General features: G+C 62.3%; 2 protein-coding genes across 4 annotated transcripts; both read left to right on the top strand.

The window, feature by feature from the left end:
* The first annotated feature begins 163 nt into the window (after nucleotides 1-163).
* RNASEK (ribonuclease K) lies at nucleotides 164-2,329 on the top strand. The gene is made up of 3 exons (XM_048518036.1): nucleotides 164-350; nucleotides 665-744; nucleotides 1,059-2,329. Exons 1-3 carry the CDS (start codon nucleotides 273-275, stop codon nucleotides 1,198-1,200), a joined length of 300 nt encoding a protein of 99 aa, XP_048373993.1. The 5' UTR covers nucleotides 164-272; the 3' UTR covers nucleotides 1,201-2,329.
* A 1,360-nt stretch (nucleotides 2,330-3,689) lies between these two features.
* LG15H17orf49 (linkage group 15 C17orf49 homolog) lies at nucleotides 3,690-5,331 on the top strand. 3 transcript variants are annotated; one of them, XM_048516351.1, is made up of 6 exons: nucleotides 3,690-3,840; nucleotides 3,982-4,076; nucleotides 4,191-4,292; nucleotides 4,417-4,595; nucleotides 4,697-4,801; nucleotides 5,010-5,331. In XM_048516351.1, exons 1-6 carry the CDS (start codon nucleotides 3,820-3,822, stop codon nucleotides 5,012-5,014), a joined length of 507 nt encoding a protein of 168 aa, XP_048372308.1. In that variant the 5' UTR covers nucleotides 3,690-3,819; the 3' UTR covers nucleotides 5,015-5,331. The 3 variants fall into 3 exon arrangements, with proteins under 3 accessions (XP_048372308.1, XP_048372309.1, XP_048372307.1); XM_048516350.1 differs by having other exon boundaries at nucleotides 3,691-3,840; nucleotides 5,006-5,331; XM_048516352.1 differs by lacking the exon at nucleotides 4,191-4,292 and having other exon boundaries at nucleotides 5,006-5,331.
* Nucleotides 5,332-10,252: the final 4,921 nt, after the last annotated feature.

The raw sequence follows: 10,252 nt of genomic DNA, 5'->3' as shown, positions 1-10,252 counted from the left end.
TGCCGAAAGGGGGCGCCCGCGGGAGTGAGCCGCGCCGGCCCTGCGACACTTTCTCCCCCTGCAGCGGCGGCTCCGAATGGAACTTCCCGGAGGCCCCTCCAATGGGCTCGCCGCGCTGCTCCTCGGCCCCGCCTCCCGGCCTGTAGAGAGGCGCGATTGGTCGCGGCCTGTCAGGTGACACACCCGGCCCTCGGTCAGCGGGTCGGTCGTCTCGGGCAGGCGGCGGTTCGTCGGGGCGGGCTGCGCGGTTGCTGCTGCTGCGGGGGGGCGCGATGGTGTCGCTTCTGTGCTGCGGGCCGAAGATGGCCGCCTGCGGGATCGTGCTCAGCGCCTGGGGGGTCATCATGCTGGTAAGGGGCGCGGGAGGGAGGGAGGGAGGGGGGGAGGGGGGGCGCTTCCCGACGGAGCAACGCGAGGGGGGGCTTTCTTGGACCGGGGGGGGGGGCGAGGGAAGAGCAACCCCCCCTTTTCCTCGGAGGCGCCTGGGAAGGAGGGGCTTGTGGCGGAGGGGGGCTGCTCCTCCCTCTTAATGCCCCCAATGCTGCCTCCCACCCCCGGAGAGGCGGGGGAGGGGAGGACAAGGGGGGTTGGAGAGGAAAGACGCGGTGGGGGGGGGTCTTTGTCATCCCCCCCTAACCCTCCCCCCCACCCTCCCCCCCTCCAGGTCCTGCTGGGCATTTTCTTCAACGTCCACTCGGCTGTGCTCATCGAGGACGTCCCGGCCACAGAGAAGGACTTCCAGGGGTGCGTTGCCTGGGGGGGAGGGAGGACGTTGTGTCTGGGAGGGGGCCTGGGTCTCTCCTGTACACACCTGGGCTGTGGGGGGGGGGGCGGCGCAATTTCCGGCCTTACCGGGCTGCGTCCAGTGGGTGCCTCCTGCTCCAGGAAGCAGAAGCGGCGGCTCCAAGCCTGGAAACCCTTCACAAAGCAACACGGAAGCTGCCCCCACCTCACTAGGGGATCTGGGGGGGGGGGTGAGGGGCTTGAATGTTACTGGGGAGGGGGCTTGTTGGGAGGACCGACTGCTTGACCGCTCTCCACTCTCTCTTCCGCCGCAGCGAAGGGCCGGAGAAGATCTACCAGCTCTACAACCAAGTCAGCTACAACTGCTTCATCGCCGCCGGCCTCTACGTCCTCCTGGGGGGCTTCTCCTTCTGCCAAGTGCGACTCAACAAGCGGAAGGAGTACATGGTCCGCTAAGGCCCCTCCCGCCCACCGCCCCCAGTTCCCCGCTGGAGGGGTCATGGCTGTTGTCGCCTCTCCTTCCAGTCCACATCTTGTGTTTGTTCGATCTGTGGGACCCTGTTTGACTCCCTTCCTCTACAGCCTCCCAAACTGTATTTTTGTCTGATGCACCCGTGAGCGTGGGTGGGGGGCTCTGCCCCTCTTCTTGGAATGCACTGGGCACTGGGTCTCTCAATGTGACCTACGCTTGAATTACTCCATCCCCCCCCCCCATGACTTGGATCCCCTTTCTGGGGTGCCCCTCTCCAGTGTTAGGAAGGGGGAGTGAAGCTACTTGTTGGTGGTGAGTGGGGAAGGCTCCCTTTCAGTCACCTCCCCCACCCCTTCAAAGCAAGTACTGTGTGGCAGCTACCGCCTGCACCAGCATTTGCCAACCCACCCCCGCCTGCCCAAGGTCACTCCTTTGTCCCTCCAGAGATGCCCAGGCGAGGCAGCCCAGCTTTCAACTGGTCCTGGTCGGCAGAGCCCGGCTTCAGTGTTGTATCAACAGAGAAGACTCCACCTCTGCCTTCCCCGTCTCTGAGAACCAGGAAGGGGGGTTATGCTGGGTGGTGGAGCACACTCATTGGCTCCCACAGAAACCCAGTGGCTGGCGCACTCTGGTTCCAGTCTGTGTGGTGTGTGTTGTGTGTCTGGCTTAGTTTGATGTCCCTCCGCATTTCTTGTTCAAGCTGTACTCCTGGGGGTGAAGTGATCACGTGAGCCTGCTGGTTTGTAGGGCTGGGCTCCTCCTAAGCACGCTGGCGTCTTCTCTGGTTCCTGCTATCCCCCCTCCCCCATGCTGGCAACTCATGGAGCGTTTGGGAGCAGCACATGAGCCCCTTCAGGTGTGTGTGTGTGTGGGGGGGTCTCTTGGAGGTTTTTGGCTTGGGAAAGGCACCCCTGCCCCTTGTCCATTATGAAGCCTGTCTGCCACTGCTCTCGGCAGGGTCACCCTCTTTCCTCAGACTGCCCCATTGTGCCCCTCTGAGAGGCCCTGGCTGCTTTGGGCTGGGGTGATGCCTGGGATTTGGGGGATGTGGGGGCACACTGGAGTTGTCTCCATCTTTTTAGTCACTTCTGCAATAAATGGTGTTGGACCCCATGCCTGCTGTGCTGTTTCACTTCCTCTGCCTGGACTTCCTCTTTCTTGGCTGGGGGTGGGGGTGGGGTGTGTGGAGCAGGAAGATTCCTGTCTTTGCCTTCCTGAGGTCCTCTTGCTGGGAGTTTTATCTCCTGTCTTTCATTACGGGTGGGGCTGGAGGTGGAAAATGGTGGTGAGGGGAGTTGCTCCAATTGCCAACCTGAATGGTAGTTCCAGAAAAGCCTCCCCAGCCAGGGAGCGTGCCTGTGTGTGCATTCCCCTGCAGGGGGCATCGGAGTGGTGGTGGGGGGGGGCAGCTACTAGAATTGGTGTCACATGTCAGAGCGAAATAATTCAGGGCGGGGGCTCTGCTGGCTAGAAGGGGGGCTTTTTGTGCTCACTGTGCCAGTCTCCGACCACTTTGCCACCAGGTGAGGCTGATAAGTTGATCAACAGGAGCCCAAAAGGGGCTGGGAGGCTGAGGGGCCCCCGTGGGTGACCAGTCAGTGGAATCCTTGCCAGTTTCTGCCGTCGCATCTCTCCTGATGTGGAGAGGCATCTCTCAGGTGCCATTATTGTATATATTACAATTGGCTGAAGTTTGTGTTTTTCCCCCTTGTGTGTTGCCTTATGAACATGTGGCAAAACGGCAATTGTGCATAAGCCTCTGAGTCATGGACCAGCCTCCCTCGTGCAGCTGATGAGCTTGCCAGGGTCTGGGCTGCTCAGTCTGCCTCCAGCTTTTCCCCTGTGGCCAGGCCCTTCTCCCCTCCCCCCCCCCCCCCCAGTACCAGTCATAAAAACCTTGTGCCCCCTGCATGCTGTGGAGGGGAACAAACGGCTTGTTAGAGGGACAGACATGCTGGACGGATGGCCTGCATTGCTTGTGGACAGGCCCGTGGAGGGGGGCGCGCTGGCTTTGGCGCATTCAGGCAGAAGGGAGCCTCCCCCTCATCCCACCCCCTCTGCAGCTGGAGCAGAAACTGGCGGCTTTGAACACAGAGCTTTGCATGCTTCGTTGTGCACTCCTGCCTGCAGACCAATCTGCGGACCGATCTCTTTGGGAATGTCTCTTGGTGATGGCAGCATTTCAAGTCACAAAATACTTAAAGCTTGTGCCTCCCCTTCCTAACCCTAACCTGCTTGATGCACCTGGCAGGGCACAGCCCCCACACCTGGCCTGCAGGCAGTTCTACCGGGCAGCTCCACCTCCAACATAAACAAGCCCTGCAGCAGCACCCAGTCCTGCTTTCTGCCCCACAGAGGCCCAGGCTATCCGGCCGGCCGGCCCCATCAAGAAGCAGCAGCCTAGCGGCGACCCCCGGGCGCATGCGCATGCGCGTGCCACAGCCTCCGCGGGCGCACCATCGAGTCGGGCGGCGCGAGCGGCCGCGGCGAGGAGCGGAAGGAAGGAGGCGCCGCGCTGGTTGCCATGGAGAGCGGCCCCTTCCCGCCTCCCCTCCTCTCCAGTCCCGGTGGGGCTGCGGGCGGCGGAGGCTGCGGACGCCGCCATGACCTCGGCCTCGACCAAGGTGCGAGGGCGCCTCTGAGCGGGTGCCGAGTGCCGCCTGCGGGGGGGGGGGTGGAGCGGAGGGGGGGGGCGGGGCCGCGGCGGGGACTCTGCACGGGCTCAGAGGCCCTCTAACCTGCCCCCCCCTCCCTCCCCGCCGCAGGTGGGCGAGATCTTCTCCGCGGCCGGCGCCGCCTTCACCAAGCTGGGCGAGCTGACCATGCAGCTGCACCCGGTGGCCGACTCGTCGCCCGCAGGGTGAGCCGGGGGGGGGGCACAGGTGGGGGGGGCGGGGCGGAGGGGGAGCCCCCCCGAGTGCTGGCTGAGCCCCTCCCTCCCTCCCCCCCGCCCGTTCCCACCCCCCCCCCCCAGGGCCAAGTGGACGGACGCCGAGATCTCCCTCCTGCGGGCCTCGGTGCAGCGCTTCGGCGACGACCTCAACCGCATCAGCGCGCTCATCAAGGACCGCACCGTGTAAGGGGGGGGGGTGTCCGGTGCGGGGGGGGGGCTCAGAGCAGCCGCTTCTCTCTCTCGGGGGGGGGAGGACTGCCAGCCCCTCCCCCCCGGCTGACCCCTCCCCCGCCTCTCCCCCCCGCAGGGCGCAGCTGAAGGGGGCTGCGAAGCGCAAGGCCTACGAGGACAGCGGCCTGGCTCTGCCCCCCGGCGAGTCCCCCAAGAAGGCGCCCCGCAAGGCCCAGCCCCCGCCGCCCGCCCCCCCTGCCGTGACGCTCCCGGAGCCCGCCCCCGCCGCGCCCCCCAAGAAGCCCAAGGCCTCTGGTGAGTGGGGGGTGGGGTGGGATGCGGGGGCTGCTGCTGGGGAACCGGCTGTGGGCGTCCGTCTGCTGGGGGCTTAACGGGGGCTTCTCTTCCGCCCCCAGACGTGACCCTCAGCGCCCTGAACGACGCCGACGCCCACAGCGACCTGGTGGACATGGAGGGCCTGGGGGGCTCCCCCCCGCCCAAGAAGCTCAATTTCGACCAGGGTAAAGGAGGCCGAAATGCCCCCCCCCCCCGCCCACGGTCTCCCCGGGGCATCTGGACTACGCGGGTGCAGGGGGAGAGGTGGGGCTGGAAGGACCAAGCAGTGGCTCTCCACTTGCCCGGTGGGGCTGGGGAGGGGGCTGGGGAGGGGGGGGCAGGGTCCTCGGCCCTTCACCCCTCCCCTCTGTTTTGTCTCTGTTTTCCAGACAGCCTGAATCTGGACTCGGGCTTCCTCATGGCCCCCGGAGCAGACTTGCCTCTCCTCTCCCGCTGAGGGGCAGCCCCACCCACCGTGCGCCCCCTCCCCCACTTGCTCCTCCTTGCGGGAGGGGGCCACTGCCCCCCTTCCCCTTGGGCTCTTCAATCGGGACACAGCTCCACTCTGCCATCGCCCGTGCATCTGTGCCAACGTCTGTCCCCCCCCCCTCCAATCCCCTCCAAGGCTGGACACCGAGGGTGGGGCTCTCCCCCTGTTCCCAACCTGGCTTTTGTTTTTTCCTCCAGTCACAATAAAAGTGGTGTGGAGCCTGGATCTGCTGTCTCTGGAGCCCTTCTGTGTGCTTCTTGAGCCCAGGGTGGGGGTGGGGAGAGAAGTCTCCTTTCCGGGGGTGGGGGTGCGGGGGGGGGGTCAGTTTGCCCCCCAGACTCTGTCTGCTCAGGCCAGGCCTCCCTGGAGCAGCACGAGGAAGACTGGCGGCCGGCAGGGCAGGGCAGGGCCAGTGTTGACGTGCTGCTAGACGGGGGCCAGCGCTGCTTGCCCCTGACAGGGAGGGAGGGAGGGGGGGTGGGGAGCCCCTCAGGCTCAGTTCGGGGCGTGGATTTCCAGCGGTGGCGCCCCCGTGTCCCTGGGGAGGGGGCAGGGATTTCCCTGCTGGCTCCCGTAGAAATCCTGGCCACTCGCGTTAACACCACAAAATGGCTTGTGGATTGCTGATTGCCCAACAAACCATGTTGTGCTGCTGTTGCGGGTGCCAGTGTGGAGTGTGCCGCTCTGTCGAGAAGTCCGTCTGCGGAAGGTTCTCCCTCCTTGGGGGGGCAGGGCGGGGGTGGTCCTGGACTCGGTGCTCCCGTGCCTTCCTGCCGCTTGGCTTCAACATGGAGGTTTCCTCGCTGTCTGTCCTTGGGCCAGGTTCGAGCCGGGGGGTGGGCATTGGGATGAACAGGATAGAGGGCCCGGGGGTGGGGTAAGGGGGGTGCTCTTCTGCCCTGGTTTCTGACTGTCGAGCGGTGGGAGGGGGGCAGAGCTCTCTTCCCCCTCCTGCTTTCTTCAGTCTGGCTGCCGAAAGTGACTTGGGGGTCCCATGATGGTGGGAGGCTTACGTGGGCAACACAGCTGAGGAGCTGGCAGCCTTCTGACTGCGCGAGGCATGCGCCGATATGGCTGGTCTAATGCACACACATTCATGCGCAGCGAGGGGGCACAGAGCACAGTGTGGAGGTCGGGTGACAAGGCCCAGCTCGCGCTTGGGGCCAGGTGGGCCTATGGGGCTCTCAGAACAGCCACCCCCCTCCCTAGAAAGGCGGTGGGCGAGAGGTGCAAGAAAAGCAGCCGAAGGAAATGCCGGAGCCGGCCACGAGCGGGGAAGCATTTTTTCCATGTCAGCTGAGTGGGTCAAGCTGCTGAAACGGGTGGGGGTGTGGAGGGGGGGACACGGGTGTCTGCTATCGATGAAGACAGGCGCACCCTCACTCTGGGTGACTCGGCCTCAACCTGCTGCCAGCAGAGGCCATTGGGGGCGTTGGCCTCTGGGTGCCAACAAGGGGCCTGGGTGCTTTCACCTGTGTGGACCCCCCCTCCCCCCCCCCGTGCTCATTTCTGAGAAGCTGCAGTCCAGTTTGTGGGGAGGGGCAGCGTTTGTCGCCTTGAGGCCGTTTTTTGGGAGGGGAGGCCGCAGTCCCTACATCAGTTACATTACAGAAGTCACTATATTGCAAGATCTCTCTCTTTTTTAAAAGGTTGTTCTTTGTAGCCAGCACCGCATAAAGTGTCCGGGGTCGGGGGGGGGGGTCAGGGTGGGGTGGGGTGGGGTGGGGGGGCTCCTTTGCATGCCCCTGTGCAAAATGGCTCTCCTTTGCTCTGATTGGAAAGCATATTATTTGCGTTCAGCTCTGCAGGAAAAGATATCAGAGGAAGCCGCTCTGACCCCCACAGGGAAAGGGCAACATAAACGCCCAAATAAATAAATAAATGCTCCCCTCCCAGATTTTGTTGGGTTGGGGGTAAAAATTAGAATGCATGCAATCGTTGCAAAAGACTGATTGGAAATTGGGAGGCGGCTGAAGGCTTCTCAGAGACAGAGGTGAAATTTTTAAAAAATCTGGGAAAGACATTTGGGGGGGGAGTTTTTGTTTTTGTTTTCTTCGATTCAATTCGAAAGCCTTTATTGGCATACAAATGTTTTATTTAATTCCTAATCAATTAATTGGAATGCCATCAATGAAATCTCAGCAGCTTCTACGGCCCTCTGTGTGTGTGTGTGAAGTTATAATGGGGCCTGGTTGTTTTAGGGAAGGGGGGGTTTAAAAATCTGACATCTTTTTTTGGAGGTCGGGTGGCGGCAGCAGCTGAGTAACCTCCATCGGCTGGGGGGGGGGGGAGGCGGTGTGGGTCCTGGCTTCTCCAATAGGCCGTTGGTGGCCTTTGCATTTGGTGCTCCTGCAATCGTTTTAGTGTGGGGGTCAGGTTCGGGGGCTGGGAGGGGGGTGTCATTTCCTCTTCCTCCAGCTCACCCCCCTTTTACTTTCCTCTGAAGTGCTGGGGGGGCGGGCGGGGGCGGGCTCCTGGGCCGAATGGTGTGTGCTTTCTCCCAGGAGGAAGGGCTGAAAGGCAGATTGTGTTGTGAAAATGACGCATCTCTTTTCCAAGGAGGGGTTTCTGGCCGAGGCCAAAGCAAACGGCTTCTGGGGCTCGTTCTAGTTAATTGTGGGGTTGTTGGTGCGCAGTTTGGGGGTGGCGGCGGCTGCCCCTTCCCCAGTCAGTGGGCTTCTTTGGGGCTTCAGTTCTGTCTTTCTCACCGGGTGTGATTCTGCTCTTTTTACGAGGTTCCATTCCCACCCACTTCTCTTCCATGAGAATCAGCCCAGTGGCCCCCAAGCCTTCAGAGCTATTAGGGGGCTCTTGTCTTGTGTCCAACCCCACAACCTGCCCCGTCAGCAGACGTGTGGGCCTGGGGGCCCCTGGGGCCTGCTCTGGTTGCACCACAGTGGCACACTGCTGGGGACCAACCCACAGACCCCCTCAGTGGCACACCCCCTGCCCTACCAGCCCTGGCCCCGATCCCCAGCCCTCTGTGCCTCCAGCTTACCTGTCCTGCTGCCCCACTGCCCCTGTCCAGATGCCTCGGGGGGGCTGAGGTTTCCAGAAGTCTTAATTTAGCCCTTAAAAATCACCCACCGAGGGCAAGGGATCTGGGTGCACCCTGTTGCCATCCAGTCCTGGCACAGTGCCCTTTCTCGGTCCATTTGGGGCGTGTCCTCAAAAAAAGGGGGGGAATTTGCCCCCTTCTGTTCCAGTCGCAGAAATGGGGGGCCCCTCCTCCAGCTCCCCCTCCCAAAGACCTGTTGCCCCAAATTTGCCAGGGGACTCCAGAATCAGGAAAAAAATTAAAGAAAATAAGAGGGTCCCCCTTCCGCCCCCCCCCCCCCAAGAGCCACCAGCCCTTTCCGTGCGCTCGTGGAAGGCAAGGAGAGACCGAGAGGGAAAAAAACAGGGTGAACCGAGAAAAGACTGGTCCCGTTTCCCCCTACGCAACTTTCTACACTTGAATAACCCCTTTTGGGGCCAGGGGAAAAATCTGTAAAAAATACAGGGGGGAGCCCCAGCTCCCCCCTGGCGGGGTGTGGAGTTTGGAGAGGATCGGGGCAGCCGCGCCCTGGGAAAAAAATAGCCTTTGAGCAGCTCCGTCTCCCGCCAGCATTAACGTCCCCAGCTGACTTTGTCGCGGTGCCAGCTTGCGAGGCTGACTTGGCAGCCGATCAGCTTTTCAAACGGCCACTTTGTCTCTGCAGGCGGTGCTCGTAACTCTGCTCCTGGTGCAATCTCCCCCCCCCTCGCCACCGCCCTTGTCCCATGCCCCCCCACCCACCCACCCACCCCCGGGTTCCTGTACGTGGAGGGCTTTGTATGTGCTTTTTGAAACACAAGGCCACGGCTGCAGGCGGGCGGGCGGGCGGGGGCCTGTGTGCCTGTGTGTGCGCTCGCCTGCTGGCTGCCACTGGGGCTCCTGACTCGAATCTGTGGATGCCGAACTGCAGGCAGGTTTACCAGGCTGGCCAGCACCGCTTGCTCCCCCGGCACCGGCACAACACAGGCCAGGCGGACTCCTCTCCCCGAAACAGCACCACAGGGGCAGATGCAAGCAGTCAAGTGATTGGAGGAGCCCCCCGCCTGCCCCCCCCCCCGCCCAGCACCTTGGCTTTGCTAGGCCAGGACAGTCCTGCCGTCTGGCCCCGAATCCCAGCTGTACAGCACAGAGGTCAGAGGGCAGCCACCTCTGCTTGACCTCCTGCCCACGGCTGCTGCAATCGAGGCCCGAGGGCAGGCTGGGGTGGTGGCAGTGGTGGGATTCAAATAATTTAGCAACTGGTTGTTTACAAACACCATTTTAATAACCGGTTCTGCCGAAGTGGTGTGAAGCGGCTGAATCCCACCCCTGGGTGGTGGTCCGCCAGTGTTGCCTCTGGGCTGCGGCAGAGGACTGTACAGAGTCAGGACACCAACACGACAGGCCGGGCAGGCGGGAGGCGGCGGGTGGGGGCTGGGATGTCTGGGGGCAAGGCCAGGCTGCCTTGCAAAGCGAGCGGGGAGGCAGGAGGGGTGTGTTCGAGTGTTGGAGCAGGGGCCACTTGAGAAAAGGTGGATGCTTCTCGGCCTCCCTCCCAGGATGGCTGTCTGTGTGCTGGAGCTGGGGAGAGCGCCCCCCCCCCACTGCTAGTGACCAGGCTCTGCTTGAAGAGAAGCACTGGGGGTGTTGCGGGTGCCTGAGGTGTCTGCCTATTTGCCTGATTTATATTGATGTCCCCCTTTCCCCCAACAAGGGACCCAAAGTGACTTCACTCACAGTTCTCCCCTTCTGTTTATTCCTCACAACAACCTTGCAAGGTAGGTTCAGCAGAAAGTGATCCAGAGACTGATCCAAGGTGATTTTCCCTGGCAGGGTGGACATTTGAATCCGGATCTCTCAGAGAATACTGTGACACCAACCACCACCCTGAAGGACCCCCTTTGGGGGCTGAACGTTCATGCTCACAGCTTGGGGTCTCCTGCACAGTGCCTCAGTGCTGGCTTTTCCTTGAGGTTAAAGGTGGTTAAGCTCAAGGCTACAGGGGCAGGTGGGAGCCCCCCCAACCCCCCCCCCCCACAGAGCCCATTTCATCATTTGCATCAATTCCAGGCATCTGGAGAATGCCCCCTTCTTTCTTGGTAAACAGAAATGACCCCCACAAAGGAGATA

This window comes from Sphaerodactylus townsendi, linkage group LG15, assembly GCF_021028975.2.
Source record: "Sphaerodactylus townsendi isolate TG3544 linkage group LG15, MPM_Stown_v2.3, whole genome shotgun sequence".
Classification (NCBI taxonomy): Eukaryota; Metazoa; Chordata; class Lepidosauria; order Squamata; family Sphaerodactylidae; genus Sphaerodactylus; species Sphaerodactylus townsendi.
The sequence above is the reverse complement of the archived record's forward strand: the minus strand, read 5'-3'. Positions and strand labels throughout refer to the sequence as shown.